Source organism: Balaenoptera borealis (genome assembly GCF_965194805.1).
Source record: "Balaenoptera borealis genome assembly, chromosome: 5".
Taxonomy (NCBI): domain Eukaryota; kingdom Metazoa; phylum Chordata; class Mammalia; order Artiodactyla; family Balaenopteridae; genus Balaenoptera; species Balaenoptera borealis.
The window spans coordinates 48,686,333-48,710,960 of NC_138862.1; the positions used below are offsets into that span (position 1 = coordinate 48,686,333).

Sequence of the window (24,628 nt, forward strand, 5' to 3'; positions counted from 1 at the left end):
AATCACTTGTGAAAGTGAAGAAATGAAAAAATGCTCTCGTGTCTTCTTATAAAAGGAAAGCACCAAAACCATGGTATTACATCTTAGTATAAAAATATTTCAGAATGTTGCGGTAACAACTTTCACTTAAAGTGAAAAATACAGCTTCCATATTACATATCAGTTATAGAATTCAATGGTTCATTTTGCATCTGCTGTTTTTCCAAACATTAAAGACCCAGAATCTCCTACTGTTGTGTGCTTATGATCAAAATGAATTTCCTACTGGCTCTTCACTGCAAAAAAAATACAGGCTTGTCAATCAGTTACTATTTGAAAAAACATATTATTTATTTTCTCAAAGTTAATAACGTAGGGCTCTCATTACCTGTTACGGGCTGTGCTGGGATTTTTTCTACCTTTGGTGTTTTAGATTCAGCAGGCAGTGCCAAGGTTTCATTCTTAGCTAAAAAAGTCAGAAAACAAACAATTTATCTCACTTCCTCATAATAGAGTGTCCAAATATAATTCCCTCAAAACAATCAAGCAACAGACTATTTCAAGAAATCTATTCTGCTCTTATCCCTTCCCACCAGGCAGTCAGTAAATTCATTTTGCATTTCTACCAGGGATTAGTATTAGTAGTGACAGTCTTCAGAATTCCTTCTCATTAACCCTAGATAATTCTTTAAGATCTAAGTTGGCACTGGAATGAGGAAAAAAATCACAACCCAGTACTTGGATAGCTCTCAAGTCATTCTGACTCATAAACAGAGTTTCTTGAAGGCACAGGCTGTAAGGCATAGCAAATGCTCCCTGGAATTTTATATTCAATTACTCCTATTTAAAAAAAAAAAAAAATCAATGAATAGAAATTATCCATTATTATGCATGGTAAAAAATATAATAGGCTCTGGCTCTAAAGTTTTAGAAAAACATGAATAACACACATAGGAAACTAAGTTATTTGAAGATATTTGTGGTTAGGAAAAAATACCAACAGTTATTTATCTGAACCTCATGTTAACATAGATCTTTTCTTTGGGTCTGTGTGGGAATTCAGTGTAAAACAATGAAGTCTGATTTTTTTTTTTTTTTCTATTTCTTTTCTCTTCTGACAATTAGTCAGGAAACTTTCTTCTAAAATTTAGGTATTCCTTTTCAAAGGAAGTACATTTCTGTACCAGAGTTGCCCAATGATTAAGATATTCTCCATATTCTTCAAAATGCACTTAGGATTAACTTGATTCAGCTATTTAGCACACTGAATCAATGACCTATTTATAATATTTTGAAACAGTCTAGTGGCATGAAAGAATTCATTCATCTTTGAGATACCCTGATCGTGTCACCTTGAACTGATTATAATCAGATGGGATTTTTTAAGAGTCCTAAGGCTGTAAGGAACTTCTTGGGTTTCTCAGCTTTGGCACTACTGACACTTAGGGCTGGACAATGTTTTTTATGGGGGCCTTTCCTGTGAAAGGTAGGATAATTAGCAGCATCTCTGGCCTTTACTCCCTGGATTCCACCCTTCCACAGCTGTGACAACCAAAAATGTCTCCAGACACTGCCAAATATCCTGGGGAGGGGACAAAATTGCCCTCTGTTGAGAACTACTGATCTAATCTGTTCTCTCAAAGTTCTTTGAGGATGTAAATTTTGTAACTTCTTCCTATAGTTCACATCACTGTTGTAAAGACCATTTTCTTCTTTTCAGTTAACATGGGCACAAAATATTCATTTACTTCTGATGGACTTAAAGACAATTATAAAGTCATCCCCTTCACAAAGATCATGGAAGCAAATCAATTTTCAATCTGTATTATGGAAGTATATGATAGATTCCTAGAGCTTATGATTTTCGGGAGTGATTTGAGATGCTAGAAATAGGCGTCACAAGTGCTAGTGTACTTGCCATAGCTATCAGTCAAGTGTGTGTTCTGAATTGCTGTGCTCATGAAGCTGTACAGCATGTTTGTACAACAGAAATGTTTAATACCGTTGCTCAAATTAATTTAGCAGGGCATAAAGAGAAGGGACTCTTTCTGGAATAACTACAAAAATAAACAGATCCAGTATAATTTTATGATAAATTCTATTTTTTACATTTCTAAATCTCATCAACATTTTTTTCCTTCTTCTTTTGTAGTCACAGCTTTGGTTTAGGACCACTGTGAGTGTTAGCACAGGAAAAAACGTTCAGATTACAAATTTTGATGAGCTCTAATCCTGTTATTTTCAGCATGTACCACAGGAAGTTTTTTTTTTTTAAACATAATTTTTTTCAATGATCTCTTCTTTTGCAGTGTCCTCTTCTCCTTCAGGATTATTTTTGCTAATCCTTTCCTTCCTGTGTAATATCCTACACTCTTGGTGTTTCCCTGGCTGACTCAGACTGTGTATTTATTTATTTTAAAAAATTATTTATTTATTTTAACCTCCAGATTCTACACTTTCAGGCAATGCTCTGAATTGCTTTGCTTTAGCTCCTTATGCATGCCCTTATGGGGTAATACCATTAACCTAAAATTAGGCTGCTAATGAAGAAAAACAGTAAACTATCTTCCCAAGAGGTGTTTGTATTCTCTACCCATCACTAATTCCTTATAGAGGCATACCCGTATTTCTAAACATGGCCCTTCGGGCGTGAGAGAAATTGATTGAAGGGAAAGAACTTGAATGGGGACTCTTTGTGACTCCTATCAAACCATGAGCATTCACCTACATTATCTATGTACAACTGGTCTTGGCAACAGCAGAGTAAAATGCCATTAGAAGACGGCCTAAACCCCAGGAAATTCCTTTTCCTCTCTGACTCTTCTGTACCGTTTTTCAACACAGTTGTTTCCTTTCATTATTGGCAGGCTAAGTCTTGGCTTTGGCAAACCCTTTTTATGCCCCTGGGAGGTGTGTGTATTACTAGCTTTCTTGTTTATTTCTTTCATTATTCATACCATGTGTTCTTAGAACAAAAGCTATTAATTTCTTGATGTCCCACATTGGGTCCTGCTGGAATGAGGATATTATTTTTAGGATTTACCCCCTCACACAGTAGGACTTCTCTGAATTGCAGTGATAAATAACTTCAGGAAACTTTATTTCTCCTTCATTGGTATAAAGAACTGTTTATGCTCACACTCTTCATAAAAACCAGTAAATCTAAAATGGAATTTGTAACATAGTCTAAAATGGTACATTTGATGGGTTTACTGGACATCTTCAAACATACTGCCTATCAGTCTCTTCAATGTGTAAGAAATTCACCATGTATTCAATTTAAGATAGGTGCTTCCCTAGAAATAAGTTTTAAAATACATTTACTATTTGCATTTTAATTTGTCTTCATTAAAATCACACTTAATCCTGAAGTTTTAGTGATTCGTATCAGAATAACAAAAGCAAAAAGCAAAGCAAACCAAAAAATCTACTGTTTAATTCTCTAAATTAAAGAAAATGAAAGGCTTGAACTGATATTAAGGTAGCAGGTGGAACTTTGCAAAAACAAAACAAAAAATTTAGGGAATAGTCCTTAAAACCAAGAACTAAGGAACAAAACACATTTCAGTTCAACAGTGACATTTCTCCAAAGACGACATACAGATGGCCAAAAAGCACATGAAATGATGCTTGACATCACTAATTATTAGAGAAATGCAAATTAAAACTACAATGAGGTATCAGTCACACCTGTCAGAATGGCCATAGTCAAAAAATCTACAAACAATAAATGCTGGAGAGGGTGTGGAGAAAAGGGAACCCTACTACACTGATGGTGGGAATGTAAATTGGTACAGCCACTATTGAGAACAATATGGAGGTCCCTTAAAAAACTAAAAGTAGAACTACCATATGACCCAGCAATCCCACTCCTAGGCATATACACGGAGAAAACCAGAATTCAAAAAGATACAGGCACCCCAATGTTCATTGTAGCACTATTTACAATAGCCAGGACACGGAAGCAACCTAAATGTCCATCAACAGAGGAATAGATAAAGAAAATGTGGTATATATATACAGTGGGATATTACTCAGCCATAAAAAAGAACAAAATAATGCCATGTGCAGCAACGTGGATGGACCTAGAGATTGTCATACTGAGTGAAGTAAGTCAGACACAGAAAGACAAATATCATATCATATTGCTTACATGTGGATCTAAAAAAGGGTACAAATGAACTTATTTACAAAACACTAGTAGAGTCACAGATGTAGAAAACAAACTTATGGTTACCAGGGGATAAGGGAGGTGGAGGGATAAACTGGGAGATTGGGATTGACATATACACACTACTATATATAAAATAGATAACTAATAAGAGCCTACTGTAGGGGGCTTCCCTGGTGGCTCAGTGGTTGAGAGTCTGCCTGCCAATGCAGGGGACACGGGTTCGAGCCCTGGTCTGGGAAGATCCCACATGCCGCAGAGCAACTAGGCCCGTGAGCCACAACTACTGAGCCTGCGTGTCTGGAGCCTGTGCTCCCAACAAGAGAGGCCGCGATGGTGAGAGGCCCGCGCACCGTGATGAAGAGTGGCCCCCGCTTGCCGCAACTAGAGAAGGCCCTCACACAGAAACGAAGACCCAACACAGCCAAAAATAAAAAAAAAAAAAAAAAAAAAGAATCTACTGTATAGCACAGGGAACTCTACTCAATACTCTGTAATGGCCTATATGGAAAAAGAATCTAAAAATGAGTGGATATATATATGTATAACTAATTCACTTTGCTGTATACCTGAAACTTACACTGTAAATCAACTATACTCCAATAAAAAAAAAAAGTGACAGGAGTGGTGTGGGAAAAATTCTGCTCATTTTCGGTCTCCTTCACAAATCCTGGTTTTTGAATTTTGATGAACAGATTAGGGACCAAATCAGTAAGAGACTGGCCAGCTCCTTCCTTTTCTTCTCCTTCCGAACAACTCTTTCCCAAGAGGCCACAACTAGAAACAAGAAAATCACAAATAGGAAAGCTCACTGGTAAAGACAAACATACAGTAAAAGCAGGAAATCATTCATAAACAAACATGATATCAAAACCAGCAACTGTGAGAAGAGGAGAGTACAAACGCAGGAAATCAGAATTGCATTTGAAATTAAGAGAGCAGTAACTTAAAACAACCTTGTATATATATAGACTGCTTTATCAAAATCTCATGGGAAATGCAAACCAAAAAACTACAATAGATACACACACACAAAAGAAAAACCTACCCAAATACAACACTAATATGGTCATCAAACCACAAGAGAAGAAAAAAGGAAGGGAAGGAAAAAGACCTACAAAAACAAACCCAAAACAATTAAGAAAATGGCAATAGGAATACACATATTGATAATTACCGTAAATGTAATTGGATTAAATGCTTCAACCAAAAGACACAGACTGGCTGAATGGATACAAAAACAAGAACCATATATATGCTGCCTACAAGAGACCCACTTCAGACCCAGGGACACATACAGACTGAAAGTGAGGGGATGGAAAAAGATATTCCACACAAATGGAAATCAACAGAAAGCTGGAGTAGCAATACTCATATCAGACAAAATAGACTTTAAAATAAAGGCTGTTACAAGAGACAAGGAAGGACACTACATAACAATCAAGGGATCAATCCAAGAAGATAAAACAATTGTAAATATATATGCACCCAACATAGGAGCACCTCAGTATATAAGGCAAATGCTAACAGCCATGAAAGGGGAAATTGACAGTAACACAGTAATAGTGGGGAATTTAACACCCCAATTACACCAATGGACAGATCATCCAGACAGTAAATTAATAAGGAAACACAAGGCTTAAATGACACATTATAAAAGATAGACTTAATTGATATTTATAGGACATTCCATCTGAAAGCAGCAGAACACATTTTCTTCTCAAGCGTACACAGAACATTCTCCAGGATAGATCAAATCTTGGGTCACAAATCAAACCTTGGTAAATTTAAGAAAATTGAAATCATATCAAGCATCTTTTCCAACCATAGCGCTAGGAGATTAAAAATCAATTACAGGAAAAAAAAACTGTAAAAAATACAAACACATGGAGGCTAAACAATATGTTACTAAATAACCAGTGGATCACTGAAGAAATAAAGAGGAAATCAAAAAATACCAATCGACAAATGAAAACGAAAGCACGATGATCCAAAACCTATGGGACACAACAAAAGATGTTCTAAGAGGGAAGTTTATAGCAATACAATCTTACCTCAAGAGACAAGAAAAATCTCAAATAAACAACCTATTCTTACACCTAAAGCAACTATCTCGAGAAAGAAGAACAAGCAAGTCTTTCCCAGGCACCGGGCTAAGTATTATATAGGCTCTGGGCAGAGAACAGGTGAGTGCAAGGGTCCTGAGCTCTGGTTCTAAACACAGGTTCACTCAGGGAATTTAAGATGGAAGCTTCCTGGCTTTTAGCACAGCATTTAGATGATGTAGAGTTGAGTCTCAGGGTTTACAGGTAAACAGGAGGTGATCAAGTCTGATGCACAAATTAAAGAAATAAAGCCTAGAATCACTTGTCTACATTCTTGGAAGTAACTCACCATAGGACTAACAGGTATGAATGTTTTACAGTAAAAATGTAACAGCTGCACAAAACCACAAAGATTTATGGGCAAATATGTTCATATCTGAATAAAATGGTGATGCATAGATTTTGAAAAATTTTCCAAAATTCTAAGTCCACTAATTATGCTTTTCTACCCACTTATTAAGGCTTTGCTCCTCCTTCTTCCAGGAAGTTCTCAAATTAACAGCTAAGGAGAACATAAAGGTTTACCTTTTAGAACTGTTACAATCTGATTGCTTAACATCAAACAAGTAAACAGGTCAGACCTCCAATGAGGGAGGAGAAATTAAGCCTGAGGTTCCTGTGTGGGTGGGTCCCGTGCCTGTGTAAATCACAATTATGTCCCGAGCCACTTGCAGTTCTGGCCCCGAGTAATGCTTAATAAATATTTGTTGAATAAATGTTGCCAAACAGGGGCTTGGGCCTGTTTCCACACCCATAAAATGTGAAGATTCAAGTATATAAGTACTGAAGTTCTTAGCCATTGCCTAGTTCAAGGAAAATATTCCACATTTTTAAGTCTTGTTCAATTTCCACCACATCATGCCACCTTCTTCCATATTTATCAGTGGCCCAAGACATTCTCCAGAGACTTTAGAGGGGTGGTTCTCAAAGTGTGGCTTCCAGACCAGCAGGACCAGTATCACCTGAGTACTGGGTAGAGATACAAGTTCTCAGGCCCCACCCTAGACCTACGGAATCAGTATCCTGGGGGTGAGCCCAGCAGCCTGGGTGTAACAAGCCCGCCAGGGCTTCTGATGCTTCATCAAGGGTGAGATCCTCTGCTATGGAGAGAATTCAGACCAATGTGATACCCAAATGCAGCAACTAGCTTAGCCCACTGGCCACCTCAATTGTTTCCTGGACTCCTTTTACAGAATTTTGCTGTTTTTTCCCCCAAATTGTTATGTTTTATGTTTTTTAAGCACTAAAATCATATCAGGTGCTTTCTAGAAGTAGGAAGCAGTATCAATCTCAAAGTAAATAATAATTCTAACAGACCTGACCCTTACCTCAGTTACCACTGAAGACCTCTAGTGGCCCCTTGACAGTATAGTATAATAAGTATAATTTATAACAATGACTTCATTTGAAAATTATACCTGTATAAATGTGTATATTTTGGTTAATTTGATCATTCACTCTTCTTTCATAAATATAAAATAACTATTTCCCTATAGAATGTGATTTATATGAATAACTCCAACACTCCATCCTATCTACCCTTTACTTTTTTTCCAATTTTTTTTTTAATCGTGGTAAAAGATACATAACAAAAAATTTACAATCTTAATCATTTTTCAAGTGTACAGTTCAGTAGTATTAAATACATTCATAATGTTGTGCAACCATCACCACCATGCATCTCCAGAACTCTCCTTATCTTGTAAAACTGAAACTCCGTACCATTAAACACTAATTCCCCATTTTCCTCCTCCAGACTCTGGCAGCCACCATTCTACTTTCTGTCTCTATGAATCTGACTACTCTAGGTGCATCATATAAGTGGAATCACACAGTCATTTTGTCTTTTGTGACTGGCTTATTATACTTAGCATTATGTCCTCAAGGTCCATTTATACTATAGCAAATGTGAGAATTTCCTTCCTTTTTAAGGCAGAATAATATTCCATTGTATATATATACCACATTTTGTTTATCATTTCATCTGTTGATGGACACTTGGATTGTTTCCACATTTTACTTATTGTGAATAATGCTACTATGAATATGAGTGTACAAATATCTCTTTAAGACCTTTTCCCCACCCACTTCTTTTGGTTATATACCCAGAAGTGGAATTGATGGATCATATGGTAATTCTATCTTTAATTTTTTGAGGAATCGTCATACTGTTTTCCACAGCAATTGTACCATTTTATATTCCCATCAACAGTGCATGTGCCTGTCCCTTAGTTTTTACTTTGAGATCCCCAAACAGCTCATTTGCTAGATCCCTTGGATATCCTAGGAATATCACTGTTAGTACTGTCACTGCAAAGTTCACCTACAGATCTTTGCTGCTTACCTAACTGTGTCTTGATTGCATCCGAAATCTCAAACATTATGGAGGTAGGAAGTTTTAGGGTGGTTTCATTAAGACCTGGAATAACAAGGTGGACTGAAAGAAAACAAGGAAAAGAAAATGCATCCCATCACAAAGTTCAGAGCATTAGAAACCATGAAGTTTAGTGCTTATTTTGCTGAGTCAATTTTAACCCCCCCCAAAAAAATAAAATAAAATAAAATAAAATAAAATAAAATAAAATAAAATAAAATAAAATAAAATAAAATAAAATAAAATTTTAACCCAAACTTTAAAATGTTGGAAAAAATATGACAGTAACTTTTATACAGAATCTTTTTCATATTCAGAACTGAACAACCAGAATATTCTGGCTTTTAATCTATAGACTCAAGAATTGTAAAATGGTTGCTTAAAATGTGTGAACAAACACCATTATTGATAATAACTTTTAAAAGAGTAATTCAGTATGACAAAGACTCCCTCATAACAGCAACAGCCCTGTGGGGTAGGCAGGAGGGAGCCATCATGCCCAACAGACACAAGCTAGAGTTGTTTCTCTAACACACTAGGATAGAGGTAGCATCTCGTGGATCCTAGGCTGGAATGGACACAAGCCAGGATGCTAAATACTGAAAGTAAATGAACCAACATCAATTTAACAGACCTGCTCACAGTGCAAAATTCCATAAGGCCTTATTATCAAAAAAAGAGCCTGACTTGACTAATGTAGGTGTAGATTTCAAGATAGACTCACCCAGTATTGTTCCTCCATAGGGAGTCTTTTCTGGGGATTTAGTTGAGGCCCTGTGAGTAACATTCTGAATCACTGTTGAAATACCAAAAGATAACAGTGTGAATGGAAAAAAAATAGTCAGGAAGCAGAAAGAAGCTAATAACATGACACCATCTGCACTAGAGAAACCCTGATCTAACTTTTTAATTAATAGAAAGGAACTCATTGGGCTGGCTACACAGGCAACGAAAGGTCTAGAAGGCACATCTTTTTTTCTTTTTTTTTTTTAAACATCTTTATTGAAGTATAAAAGTATAATTGCTTTACAATGGTGTGTTAGTTTCTGCTTTATAACAAAGTGAATCAGTTATACATATACATATGTTCCCATATCTCTTCCCTCTTGCATCTCCCTCCCTCCCACCCTCCCCATCCCACCTCTCTAGGTGGTCACAAAGCACTGAGCTGATCTCCCTGTGCTATGCGGCTGCTAGAAGGCACATCTTAATTCCTGTGCCTTTAAGTAATGAAAGTGTTCCGTTCTAATTAGCTAAGAATTTCCTTTCTCAGCTCTACTCCCTGCAGCCTACCCAAGTTAAAGAACTAGCACAAAATGAGGCAAAGACTGACTCAGTAAATGAAGAGATTTAGGAAATGTATATTTTCAGAGCAAAGAAGCTGGATAATTCCAATACTGACTGACACTGTTTTGAGAATACACTTGGGACACTGTGTTTCCTTAAAATGAATAACTATTTTAAGTGCTCAATCTCTTCCACCAAGAAACTTTCTGGAAATAATGGAGTCATTTAAATAATTTGAAAAACTGAAAGTCAAAACAAAAATGAGTGGATGCTGAAATAAAACATAACTCTTAAAACCTGGGTTTCCTTACTTTCCTTAAAGTGACCTCTATATCATGGTTATCATTTCATTAATCCAAATATCCTATTAATGATTTTCTACATGTAAGCTATCTTAATCCTGAAGAAAGCCACATATATTTAATTGGCTTTTTAAAACTTAATGCTTGTTAGGCTTGTTCTGTCCCTTGTTGTCCAGACAATGTGCTTTGCCAAGACCTGGCCTAACAGTACAAGAGTCAAAATTATCTGTCAACTTCTAATTTACTAGACTGATTTCTTCAAACTTTTTCTGAAAAATAATCAGAAAAATTGAAAAAATATGTGCTATGTTTAATTATCTCAGTTTAAAAAGTATATTAAAATAGTTCTAAACACATATCCAGAGCAGACGCATACAAATTACCTTGCTTGATGATTGTTACTGGGATTAGCTTTCTTGGGACATATGCTGGCTGAAAAGAGAGGAAGAGAGTCAGCTTCTGAGTTACTGTTAACTTAAAAAAATAAATAAGTAAAAAAACTGGAAGTAGACCTTGTCTTTAGTGAAGTTCTCCATGACACGGGTTTAACAGCTGCTGAAAAGATCTTTAGTACATATATCTGCCTCTATTTTATTGTACTCACTTGGTTTTCCCCATAAGTGTCCAAAGATTTGACAGAAGCAGTTTCTTCAAAACTCCCCTTAGTTTAATTTACTTAGAAACTGCAATGGAAAGAAATTAAATCCTCTGAATTGAATACTAGTTTATTTTCACTTCATTTGAGATGCGAACCAGCCAAATTCTGTCTTTACATTTCCTCTCAAAAAAAGATTTCAAGCTACATATTCTTTTAAAACCAATCAACATCAATTGTCTGAGGATGCCCCGCTGCTGCCCTGCTACTTCAGACACAACTGCTGTGAACTCCTGATGCCAAGTATTTCCTTGTCCATGAAGGCAGAGCTGGGACTCAGATCCAGACATTTCTACTTCCAAAGCCTGTACTTTTAACTATTCTGTACATATTCATGCCCAGAGGACCTCAAAATTGGAAGGGCAGGTCCCAGAGGACTGTGCATTCTCCCTTCTTCCAAGTTGCCTCAGACGTCCCACAGGAAGTTTTGACGCCATAGAGTGGCTTGAGCTAGGGGCACGTTTAGTGTTAACTTTACAGTGGAGCCATCACTGGAGATTGTGAGCCAAGGATAAGACGGCCGTGGGAGAGACACGGAACAGGATAAGAGAAGGGCAGCAAATATACAGAGAAGAATTAGATTGAGGTAAAGGCGTAAGCATGACGTGCATTTTTTGATGCTTGATTTAACCTGTATGCATGGTATAGATACTCCATGTACTAGATCTGCTGACAATCCAGGATATGCTCAATGAGTTACTTAACCACATAGGTGTTTACAGCTGTGAACAGAAGAGATTTGCTAACAGGTTCCCATTCTAATAAACCATATGCCCGTAATAAAGAAGTGCCACGACACCACATTAACTGTTAGCTATTTTTCTTCTTGTAGTAAAGTCCTTATGTTTGAAAAACACAAACAATAAAAGTTTACTTTTATCAGATTATTTTTAAAAAGAAGTATCTATACTTCTTGTACTGTATATTGGCCCAGCGCTGTAGACTGAATGCTTGTATCCCCCCAAAATTCACGTGTTGAAACTTAATCCCCAATGTGATGGTATTTGGAGGTGGGGCCTTTGGGAAGTAAATAACTCATGAGGGTTCCACCCTCTTGAATGGGATTAGTGCTCTTATGACAGAGAACTCCCTCCACCCTTCCACCGTGTGAGATGGTTGTCTGTGAGCCAGAAGTGAGTTCTCCCCAGACACCAAATCAGCCAGTGCCTTGATCTTGGACTTCCCAGGCTCCAAAACTGTGAGAAATAATTTACTGTTTAAGCCACCCAGTCTGTGGTATTTTTGTTATAGCAGCCCTGATGGGCTAAGACACCCAGTAATTTCCTACTTAGCAGTCTAGCCTAAGGAAGTAATCAAAGATACAGGCATCATTTACGTGTAAGGGTGTTTATTACCACAATGTGAAACAACCTCCTCATTCCAAAGCAGAGGTTTTGTTAAATAAATTATGGTTCAAATTTCTGACATCTATTTACTAAAGTGGGAAATACATACAGTATAAATACAAAGGACACAAATTTATACTCATAGTATAACGTAACTGTATAACAAATATGTATAGACAAAAGACCAGAAGGAAATAGCTCATTTTTTTTTAACATAGTTATTTCTTATAATCTCATATTTTATTTTGTGTACCTTTCTATATTTTCCAAGTTCCTTACAAGGGTGAATTACATTTATAACTAGGAAAAGCTATTTTAACCAGCAGTCTCTTTAGCTACTATATATGCTTCTGTACTGCATAGCTCATACACTCTTGGTCAATAGAGGAATGATGTAAATATAATTTATACACAACTTTTCCCAGGCAAGGGGAGGGGAATAGCAGGAATGCAAGTATAACCATCAGTAGGAAAAAAAAAAAGTCAGCTTTGAGGTCACACTGGCAGAAGACCTCTGGATTTATCATAAGAAAATTAAATAAATGTACCTGCTCACAGGACCCTTCCCCAGAGAGGGACAGGCAGGCCCACGGCCCTGCACTGGTGTGTCCACCTTACGTCCACCTGTGCTGCTTCAGCGAAAGGGTTGCCACACGTGGCCTCTATCATTCCTGAGCATTTAACCCCTGCTGCGGCAGCCTCCGGTTCCACGGGGGATGCTGGCCCGCGGAGCCGCACTGTCCTTCCCGGCGCTAATAATCACGTTCGACAGAGCTGCGTCTACCGTTCCAAAGACTCTTGAATGGCTGGTCCTCTGTTTGCCCAGTGAGTCCTGCCATGTAGTGTATACTTGGCAGAGTGTGAAGTTTTTCAGACACACATCACATTATAGCAGAAACGCCTGTGGGTTGCTGTGCTGATTGCCTTTGAACGGCATTATCCCAATTCTTATTTCCTTCCCTGTGGATGATTTGTTTTAAACAAGTTTTTGACAAAAACAAATGGAAAATAGTCCACTCTTCACCTGAATGGAACACAGTGTCTGTTCGAGTTCTTACATGGGTGCAGACCAGTGTTCTGTTAAGATGATGACACGACTATATGGGTAGTGTGTGCTGCCAAAAAAGCAAGGAAACCATTTAGCTGCAGAATCCAGTTCTTTCTAGACCTATAATTATTCTCTTGCCCAATGTACAATCCAAAGATGCGCCAAGACTAATGAGCAAGTACTAGCTCCCTCTCTGTAAGTAGGGTTTTTTTTTAGTTGAAATATAGTTGATTTATGTTGTGTTAGTTTCAGGTGTATAGCAAAGTGATTCAGATTATACATATATAAGAATGTACATATATGTGTGCATATATATATATATATATATATATCTGTATATATATATATATATTCTTTTTCAGATTATTTTCCCTTATAGGTTATTACATAACATTGAGTATAGTTCCCTGTGCTCTGCAGGTCCTTGTTGGTTATCTATTTTATACATAGTAATATGTATATGTTAATTCCAACCTCCTAATTTATCTCTCCCCTCCCCTTTCCCCTTTGGTAACCATAAATTTATGTTCTATGTCTGTGGGTCTATTTCTGTTTTGTATAGAAGTTCATTTGCATCATTTTTTTTTTTAAGATTCCACACATAAGTGATATCATATGATATTTGTCTTTGTCTGGCTCACTTCACTTAGTATGATAATCTCTAGGTCAAGGGCATCAGGAAAATCCTTCTGCCCAAAGTGTTTAATGCTGAAGGCTCTAAAATTCCCAGTAAGAAATCCACACTATGAATTCTTTCCCCGTGTCTTTTTATAAAAATGTAGGGAAACATCTGTAACCTGGACTTACTGAGAAATAAAATATTATGATAATTTCCAAGTTTAACAGTATGTAACCAATTACAACTCAATTTCAATTGAACTGTTTCATGTATGATGTTGTTTATAAAGTTACCAGTAACCTTTCCTTACAGTCACAGGTTTGCTGTTATGAGCATCTGTCAACGTGCATAGAAGTCTCAGTGCAGCTGGTGTCGGATGTCGGGGTGGGAAGCGAGGTAGTGAAAGTCCCGCATCCCACAAGATGCTGCGACAGTTTTGCTGGGGTGGCCTCAGCACAGTACTACTGCTTCCCACGGACACCACCCTGGTACCAGTTTCCTTTCTTAGGCCATTTCCTCCCTGGCTCTCTTTTCTCTGCTGCTTGCTGACCCCATTCCTGCAGCAAACCTCCATCACCACTTCCTTCCTCAGCTCTCATCCCTCCCTTCAGCAATTATTTTTAAAATGTTTATTGTATGTCAGGAAGTGAGCATATTTCTCTCCTACCCTTTAAGGGATTAATTATTGTTTTCAGTTTTGAGAAATGCTATTCCTTAAGAACCCAGGTTGTGCTATATCCTGAGCAGGGTGACTGGCTAAGGGAATTCATTTTTACCATTTTTCTGGGGACACTGTGGCTGAGTATCCAGTTGGTGAGATTCAACGGGGAGAGGATGCTGAAGTGGTCAAAGGCAATGCCCCTGAGGGCCAGCCCAGCTTGCTTTCCAGTCCCGGTTAGGGAAAACCTACACTCATCTAGAAATAACCACAGCAGCAGTAGCCACATGTAAGATTTTGGATTCACCCTGCATTACACTACCTTCCTCCCGATATTATTTTGAAAATTAGCTTTAATAAAAGTAGTGGTAACACCAGGGTGCTGTTCTTTGCAAGTTACTCTTTACAGGTTTGTCCATTTGATATTTTTGTGGCGGCAGCATATCCATTGTAGATTTAACTTTATTCTTAGGCCCTGAGATAAAGAGGAACTGTCCATTTGGGGAGTGGCTAAGGGTTGCTCAAAATCAAATTTCAGTGACTCAACAGCTAAACAACATGAGAAAAACTTGGGCATGTTACATTCTGGTTTTAATTCATTTTTTGGATGTCATGATGAAAGTTATGAAATATACTGATTCAATCTAACATCTGACTAAAAGTGAATCTAACATCCTTCTTGCGAAAGTCTCCGTATTTCCAGTCAGCTAGGGAGGAATCAGACATACACCTTTGGTGATATCAGTGGCCTAGATATAAAATTTTCAAGTTTCTGCTCAGGACAATGATTGCTAAGAATGGAAGGACACCTGATGTACTCACTGCATACAGTCTTAGGGTGCGGGTGGGGACCACACCGTATTTTTCCCTATTCACTCATCTGCTAACTGTTACACTTTAAAAATTGATACCACTTCTCTTTTTGCCAATGATTGAAATGGCTTTTTAAAAAGGTAGGTGGATCTCTGATGGAAAAAAATGGAAGGGTGAAAATAGATGTCATATTTTAGGGGAACACTTATTCTAAGGAGATTTGGATTAATTCAATAATTAAACTTATACTTTAAAATACCTGTTAATAAATGCTACATACTTCAAAAATTTATTGTTTGGTTAGTGAACTAGTTAGATAACTAAGTTTTTTTAAAATATAGAGAGAATGTATTAAAGTTAGGTCCTTTTAGCCATCGTTCCTTTTTTTTAATATATAATAAAACCTAATGAACTTATTTACAAAACAGAAAGACTTACAGATATTGAAAACAAACTTATGGTTACCAAAGGGGAAATGTGATGGGGAGGAATAAATCAGGAGCTTGGGATGAACATACACACACTACTATATATAAGACAGATAACCAACAAGGACCTACTGTATAGCACAGAGAACTCTACTCAATATTCTGTGATAACCTACATGAGAAAAGAATCTGAAAAAGAATGAATATATGTATATGTATAACTGAATCACTTTGCTGTACACCTGAAACTAACACAACATTGTAAATCAACTATAATCCAATAAAAAAATTTTTAAAGAACCTAATAGTAAACACTAGGTTTCACCTTGATAAAAAGAGTGTTCTTGCTTCTCAACGTGAAGAAAATAGCACAATTATCATCTGTTTTTTCTTCCGCAGTTACATGGATCTCAAGTGATACAACTTACATGGGAAGAATCAGGGTTATTGTTTATGCATACATCTTTTCTCTGATTTTTCTAGAGGTGTAGGCAGGGATGATACTGAAAGTATTTAACAAGCAGTAGAAGGAAGGCACTAACCTATCAGAAGAGACCCCTGCTAAGTGTCCCCTGGCACAAGTGTACTGGGACTTGCCTGCAGAACACATGCTTAGATACATGAATTACAATATATAATGTAACAAGATGCTTAAGATGGGGCTGTATTTAACATTCAAAATTTTAATCTAAATATTATTTATCTGTTAAAAATGGATCGCCTCAAGTTCAAATTGTTTTTCACATTTCCAATCTCTTTTCAGAAGGTGTGAAGGAGTTTCTGTTGCATTTAAGTTTTAGGTATAAGCATGCATATATGAATAAAAACATTTTTCAATGTATCTTTTACTTAAAACTCTGGAATTAATTTCATATCTCTTGAAATACTGCCTTCTAAGATCAGTCTCAGAGAAGAGATGGGTAAACATTGGATTGATATCGACTTATTAAAATATACCTCTAAAGTATCAAATCAACTTTCAGAATCAATTCTAAATGATCATATAAGATGGTCAAAGGCTATCCCAGCTGGTTCCTTTTCAACTCTCCCATGTTCCAGAGCTACCCAAATACACAGAAGGCAGCTTGGGAAACATTTTTTCTGCTATCTAGAAGGTAACAATGAAGAAAGGCTTACAGAGAAGCCTTAAAATATCTTTTCAGTTAATTCGACTTTTCCTTTGGAAATACCCAAGAGTTTCAGAGCACTGCTCATTAGAGCTGGCTGCAGTTTGGGGTACTCTGCCTCACAGCTTGAAGTGATAAAATATCTGGCTCTGTGTCATAGATGCAGGAAGTTTCTAACTGGACCTTCTTGCCATGGTTATTTATGATGTGGAAAATAAATTAAATTTCTTGGAAATAAAATGTCAATCATCTTTCCCAATCTTGGTGAGTAACTCACCCTAAGTGAAATATTCTGCCAAAAGAAATACAAATTATTGAGATATGATTGCTGAGAAGAAGGAATGAAAGAAACGACATCGAGTCACATGTAAGATAAAGCAGGACAGCCAAGAGGATGGGAGATAAGATGTGCTTCCTAGAAAACCACTCACAACAGTGAGGATTGTTCTAGAAGAGAATGGAAAGCAACTCTATTCCCTGTGATTGGATTTAAGAGAGACAAAGACAAAGGGACCTTAGGGAATGGCAGAATTCAATACTTGGTGCTAAGCCAATTGGTTAATTATTTGGGAAAAGTATATAACCTCATCAATATAGGACCTTACTACATATAATATAGCAAAATAAAATCCACATAGGTTAGAGTTTAATTACTACAAAATCAAACCACTTATAAGACAAAAAAAATAGAGAAATATTTATCTGATCTCTGGATAGGGAAGGGCTTTCAAAAATATAAGGCAATTGGAGGTATGACAATGGAAAAGACAAATACCTTGATTAAGCAAATTAAGACTTGCCTATTTCACAAATTCCCATAAACAAAATTGATAACGAATGTGCAAATAATGTTTCTAGATGATATCACAAAGAGTCTTTGCTCTTTAAAGTCTTTAAACTATTCAATAAAAAAAAACCATGAGATGCCCAATAAACAAAGAACTGAAACTAAAGGTCATTAAGTGGAAAATACAAATGGCTAATAAATAAGTGAAGAAAGTGCTGCTTTATCAGCAATCAGAAATAGAAATTTAAAAACCATTTTATACTATTATACTAGCCAAAATTTTAGGGATGGAAATACATAATGTTGAAAATCAGGGTACTACAGAAAGATAACTCTGATCCATTGCCAGCAAGATTGTAAATTGGTAAAACCTTTCTGGAAAGAAAGTTGACCAAACATATTAGAAAGTTTAAAAAAATGTTAAAACTCTAAACTGTTAATTCCTCTTCTAAGTATTTACTTTAAGGAAACAATCAGAAATGGGAACAAAGATTTATGATCATAAATGTTCACCATAATGACATAATTAAACTATTAGAAATAACTTAAATGCCTACAAATTAGAAACAGATTGAGTAGCTGATAGTGTACTTAGATTATGTAATACACAGCAATTGAAACTATGTATATGAAAAGTACTTAATGACATGAAATATGCTAGGCCATATTTTGGCTAAGTGAAAAGAATGAGATATAAAATTGCACATATAGCATGATTTTAATTTTATAATGAAAACATGCTTGAAAAAAAATACTATGTTCTAAAAGTTTTAACAGTAGACCATAAATGGTTTTCTACTGGTCTTTATTTGGCAGTGTTATAGGTAATTTTGTTAATTTTTCTTTTCTCATTTTTATACATTATAAATCTTTAAATGTCAGATAATTAGGAAAATAGTCAAAACCAAACAGAGAAAGAGAGAGAGAGAGAGAAGAGATGGAGGCAAGAGAGAAAGAAAATAAATGAATCAATCAATCCAGGTCTCAGAATTTACCTACAATCTCCTTTCTTATATTTTGATTTTAAATATACCAAAATACTGTCCTGGGCAGTCACAATAATTTAATAATCATGACAATAATTTCCCAATATACACACTTTTCTGCCAGTTCAAACCAAAGAAACATTTCCTTTATCAGCAGTAATTCTCAGTTCTATTTTATCCAAACCCATTTTCTGTCACTGAAAAGAATCTTGCATATTTTTATTCACTGAGGTATGTACTACCTTTTCTCCCCCACTGGGCTACATGAACAGTGGGTTATTCTGTGGACTATTCAGTAGACATAAAAAACCATCTATCCACATACATCATGCACACATTGAATAGAACAAATTTGCAACCCTGAATAGAGTCTTTGCGTGTTCACTTGACTGTAGAATATTTCCCTGGCTGCATACTCCCAATACATAGAGACCAAAGCCAGCATCAAACTCCCCTCTTCTCACCAAAGTGCCTTCTCTACCTGCTCTGTGATGTAATGTTCTTTACTTTATAATTAGGCATGTGATTTCAATGGCAAATGACTCTGTGATGGTTCTAACAATGGCTTACATTTATAACAGGTAGTATGGAACTGATATAATGCTTCCTGAGAACAGATTTTGAAAAGTGGAGGGAAAAGGAGAACAAGGGACTGAGCTCCTAAGGTGAGAGAGAAAAGAGTTCTAGATGGGGAAAATGCTGGGCACATAAAATATACAAACATTCACTGCACTGAATAGAAGTTGGGCATGTTACAAAACCAAACCAGTTGCTTCATCATTTTGAAAAGGGTTGGTTCTTTTAAGTAGGAAATGATAGAAAATAGAGGAAAGATTTGAACAATCGCAGGGTTAAGTAGTGCATGTACCTATTCACTCTTGAAACATGTTATAGTAAAAAACAACCCACAGGACAGAAGATAATAAGAATAATCTCAAAATACCTGGAATACTGAAATACTAGATAACTATACAGAATATCAGAATTTTAGAGCTTTAAACATATTAGAGATAATCTGATCTCATGCTTCCACCTCCATTTTCTGAGAAAGAAACTAATTCCTAAAACATTATGGATCAAAACTTGACCCAAAACCCTATAGCTAGGCAGTTAATTCAGTTTCAGTATCTCATAATAGGACTACTTCCTTATTTAAATGAAAGTATAATGCAGACACATTTTTAAAAGAACATTCTTGAAAATAAGCTGGTACATACCACTGTGTGGACTTGGTCATAGGTACTTTGGATTTTCCCATTTACTTTGTTTTTACCTGACAAAAACAAGAGGAAAATGACATTCTTTTCATTCTTCTTTTCCCTAAATCAATTCTTACTAGTCATTATGAAGACAACTACAACTCCTGCTCTAACTTGGGCATATTATTTTATTTGCTCTCATTTCAAACACTGATTCCAATGATGTTCGAAACAAGGGATGATAGGAAGCAAGCCCAGCCCCACAAAGTCTTTGCACGTTCAATTCCACTGGCCCAGCTTTTTAACTTAGCATTTGTACACGTTATTGATTTTTGGCTCAGTTAGTGTTCATAGGTCAGAGGTTGATTTAAAATATGACAATGGCCAAATAAATTGTTATCAATGATTGCTACTGTCAAATATTAGTTTACCATTTAAAAAAAAAAACACTCATTATAAAAAAGATTCTGAAATATCAATGCTCAAATTCTGTTTACTTTTGTATTTTCATAAATATGGATAATGAGAATTAACTCATTTCCTATTATGCAACTAATAAAATAATTTAAAATTTGATAATTAGGAAAAAATATTACAGAAAGCTCACTCAAATAGTTCTAGGTACTTACTTCCAACAATAGTCTTGTGGTTAAAAATCTTACTCCAAATTCCACCTTCTACATTGTCTTTCACTCCGAATTCATAAACTGTGTCAGGCTTTAGATTTTCCACAATTGTTTCAGTGGCCGGACAGAGTTGAAAAATCCATTTCTTTTCCTTATCCTTTTCTCTATAGCGAATTGTATAAAATCTGTTGAATAACCAAAATATGCTGTAAAACCACAGGGAGATTCAGAATGTACTTCAAGTTTCTTAATACATCATAGACTCCCACCTACTCTCAAGATTTAACATTGGCTTCTGTTTAGATTTTTTCTTAATTTTCAGAGAACATGAAAAAGTTTCTCGGTGTGTGCTTAAGTTTTTAATTTCTAATTGCAAGTTAGGGGACTAGGTAACAGCACAGTCCTGGTCTAACAGAATTCCAGATTTCTCAATTCTATTATTTGATACTTTCCAAAATGAAAGTTGGAAAACACTAGGCATTCATTTTTTTCTAATTATGCATAGAGAAGAACATAGGCATATTTTTATAAATATTTAATAATATAGTTTCATAACTGTATGGGTTTAAGCCCATGGAAGGTACATTAGAGGTAATATCATTTAACACCATGGAAGGTACATTAGAGGTAATACCGTTCAATTTTGTAAAAGAGGAACTTGATGCACTCTAATGCATCCAGGACTTTATTTCAAGGGTGAAATTTTCTTACTATTAAAAAAAGGATCAACACCAATAGTCAAGCTGAGAGTACAATGAGAAAAATCAAACAATGCAAATTCAAGATCACTGTTACCTATTTGCTTAGGGCTTCATAATATTCAGACATATATATCACAAGGTACTAATAATCCTCACTACTATTTTTTTTTGCACCTTTATCACATGGTAGGTTTTATATATATTATCTCATTTAATTGTCACAAAAACATCTTAAGTGGTAGAAATCATTAATCCTATTTTACAAATATGAAAACCATGTGTCTGAAAGATCGCTTAACTTGCCCAATGTCATCCAGCTAGCGACTTTTACTAGTGGCAGAAACAGAAAAGCAGGAAAAACTCCTCTGGCTCTGCTCTAAATAGTCTCACGAAGTGGGGAAGCAGGTCAGGAAAGGAAATTGCATTGCTACTGGATACAGCAATGAGAATGAATGAACTAGGGCTACATGTATCAATATGGTTAAATTTTACAAACAAAATATTGAATGAAAATAGCAAAATGACGCATGGAGTTTCACATCATTTGCACAAAGCTTAAAACACTCACACAGGGCTTCCCTGGTGGTGCAGTGGTTGAGAATCTGCCTGCCAATGCAGAGGACACGGGTTCGGGCCCTGGTCTGGGAAGATCCCACATGCCGCGGAGCAACTGGGCCCGTGAGCCACAATTACTGAGCCTGCGCGTCTGGAGCCTGTGCTCCGCAACAAGAGAGGCCGCGATAGTGAGAGGCCCGTGCACCGCGATGAAGAGTGGCCCCCGCTCGCCACAACTAGAGAAAGCCCTCGCACAGAAACGAAGACCCAACACAGCCATAAAAATAAATAAATAAATAAACCCAAAGTTAAAAAAAAAAATTAAAAAAAAAAAAAAACAAAACAAAACACTCACACAAAATATGTTACCATATATCATTCCTGGCAGTGTAAAGGGACAAGAAATACTGGAACGATACAACATTTATGATAGTGCTTTGGCTCCCAGTGAGCAAGTAGGGAAATACATGAGACTAGAGATGGGGCCAACAAATAAACTTCATTTGCTTTTTATTCTTAAATAAACATCTTAAGTAAATAGAATAAAATAATAATTGTCATGTATTAACAATGGAAACATACATGCTTGTTATACTATTTTAGACTCTTTTTTTACATTCTAAATTTTCTCTCAAAAATTTAGTACTTCTCCCCAACTCCTCACCCTGACTAAGAATCAGGTCAATTGCTTTTATTTAAAGCCCTAAAATCCCTCATTTACTCATGCTAAAAATGTTTATTGTGTCCCCTCTAAGTGCCAGGCACAAGCTCTTGATACAAAAAAAAAATCACCCAGAATCTTTGGAAACAAGGGCCAGGACTGGCTACATCATTTGTGGAGTTCACAGCAAAATGAAAACATGGAGCCCCTTATTCAAAAATGATTAAGACTTTTAAGATGGTGACAACAGAGCATTAAACCAAGCATGGGCCCTGCTAAGTGGGGAACCTGTGTGACTGTACCGGTTGCATGCCCGTGAAGTCAGCAAGGGGGTTACAGTTTCTTAAGTACAGAAAAGGGATGTATTCGTACATTCAGCCTACTTTCTTACTAGTCACAAACTACTGAAATGCTCGAAATCATTCATTAGCTTGCTTCTTCCTCGTAAAAGCAGCTCTCTGGGCTTCATACCCCATTCCAAAGTCACGAAAAACAGAACAAGTGAAGGAGGCTGTTCCAGCCAGAACACTAACTGCTACTGAGAACAAATGTTATAGAATACGAATGCTCTGTGTCCCGTGAGTTGAACCATCAACAGTAGTTTATGAAACACATTTGTTGACAAGTACGTCGAACAGAATTTCTGTTGTTTTTCCCCTGCCCTGGCTATTACAGGACTTCAGGGAAGTGCAGAGAAACTAAAATCAGACCAGATGGGCCTCCAGAGTTATGCGTCTCTAGTTTGGATACATTTCTGAAGTCCTGAACTGCTTGCATGATCTGGTAGGGGTGTGGGGCAAGGCTAACAGAACTACCAGAGGCCAGATTCCAGGATTCCCAGGAAGTTTGATTTTATATCCTCTTCCTAGGAATAAAATGAGACAGACGTGTTCTAAGACTTTGTTAAAAAAAAACCTAGCTTGTAAATTTTTTTCTATTTTGATCACGAAGCTTTCTAACTAACCTCTCTTGTACCAACTTGGTCAGGAAAAATAAAAGTACAGGCAGCTAGTCCTTCTCCTAGGCTTCAGTTAGGTTACCCTCACCAACATTGGCTTAATTGATACTTGTATAATATAGGCAAGTTCTAAATTTTAAAAGAGATAGTAAACAAGGCTACTTAGCTATAAAGTGGTGAAGTCTATTTTCTTGATTTTAAAGCAAAATATAGGCCTTATGATGATAATACTGTACAACCTAGCACAGAGTAGGCACTCCATATATGTCGTGGAACAAATAGAATGGAAACTTAGGTGCTCATAGGGTCATTCTAAAATTATAGTTGCTCTAAATGGCCAATGACTCAATCACCAAAATATACTGATTTAAGCCATTAGGTCTACAATTATATTTTGCAATATGTCGTTGCATAAGAGTTCATTTACCAAACCTCAGCATTCTTACAGAATCAATGCAAATGGAAGGAAAGTTCAATAAATGTCTACATGGTACATTTGCAGAGGGCTTAAGATTTTTAAATTTATTTCCATGTATTCATACAATAAATTCTGAAATGAGCACAGCAAGAATTATTATAGAAGAGAGAGGCCAAGAAGTGTCTAAAGCCTGAGAATCAGTGACAGAGCCAGGCAAATGGCTGTTTTCTGACTCATAAGCTAATACCTTCTGTGTTGCATTGGACTATGTACTGCAGGGCTCAGCAAAAGGAGATGCAAAAACAAGGTAAAATGACCCAGAATGGAAGAGAAGTAAAAAGAATCAGAAGTTCTTTTAGCATTACTTAAGGCTTTCACATAATCACAGACTTCCCAATATTGTCTGAGGACATCCAGGATCAAATGTTGATTGCACTTTTTTTCTGTGGTTAATTAAATTTGGACACAAGTGCATAGAGAGGCAACAAGCCTATTAAAGACAGAGGTTAACAGCCAGTGAATGTCATCAGAGCAGACCTCTGCAAAGCCTGACTAGCAATTTGGATTTTAGAAACAAGGATATCTCACATCCTAATTAAGTGGTAAGCAACTGTTGAGGGCAGTGTTTGGTTCAACTGGCAATATTCTGTGCTTGGGTCTCCCCAAGAGTCTCAAAACTGACAATAATCGTTATTATAACTTAAAAAATACCATAGCTCCTCCAAATGTAATGGAGAAGGCAGATAGTGGCTTGGCTTGGATATCTGCCAGCTGCAAACTAGTAGCACGCCCTCAGGAGAGTCTCTTTGCCCACTTATACATCAA

The 24,628-nt window shown here is 36.5% G+C and overlaps 1 protein-coding gene across 37 annotated transcripts in view; it reads right to left on the bottom strand.

Annotated features, from left to right (window-relative positions):
• ABI3BP (ABI family member 3 binding protein) overlaps positions 1–24,628 on the bottom strand; it is a 272,400-nt gene that overhangs the window by 139,333 nt on the left and 108,439 nt on the right. For all 37 annotated transcript variants that reach the window (XR_014244699.1, XR_014244700.1, XR_014244701.1 and 34 more), the window contains exons 5-10: positions 20,514–20,695; positions 19,903–19,958; positions 10,602–10,650; positions 9,354–9,425; positions 8,600–8,692; positions 368–445 (exon numbers count right to left, since the gene is read on the bottom strand). Coding sequence is in view for 34 of the 37 variants with exons in the window: in XM_082392047.1 (XP_082248173.1) it covers positions 368–445; positions 8,600–8,692; positions 9,354–9,425; positions 10,602–10,650; positions 19,903–19,958; positions 20,514–20,695 (530 nt within the window). In the remaining 3 variants the exon portion in view is untranslated. The remainder of the gene's footprint in view (positions 1–367; positions 446–8,599; positions 8,693–9,353; positions 9,426–10,601; positions 10,651–19,902; positions 19,959–20,513; positions 20,696–24,628) is intronic.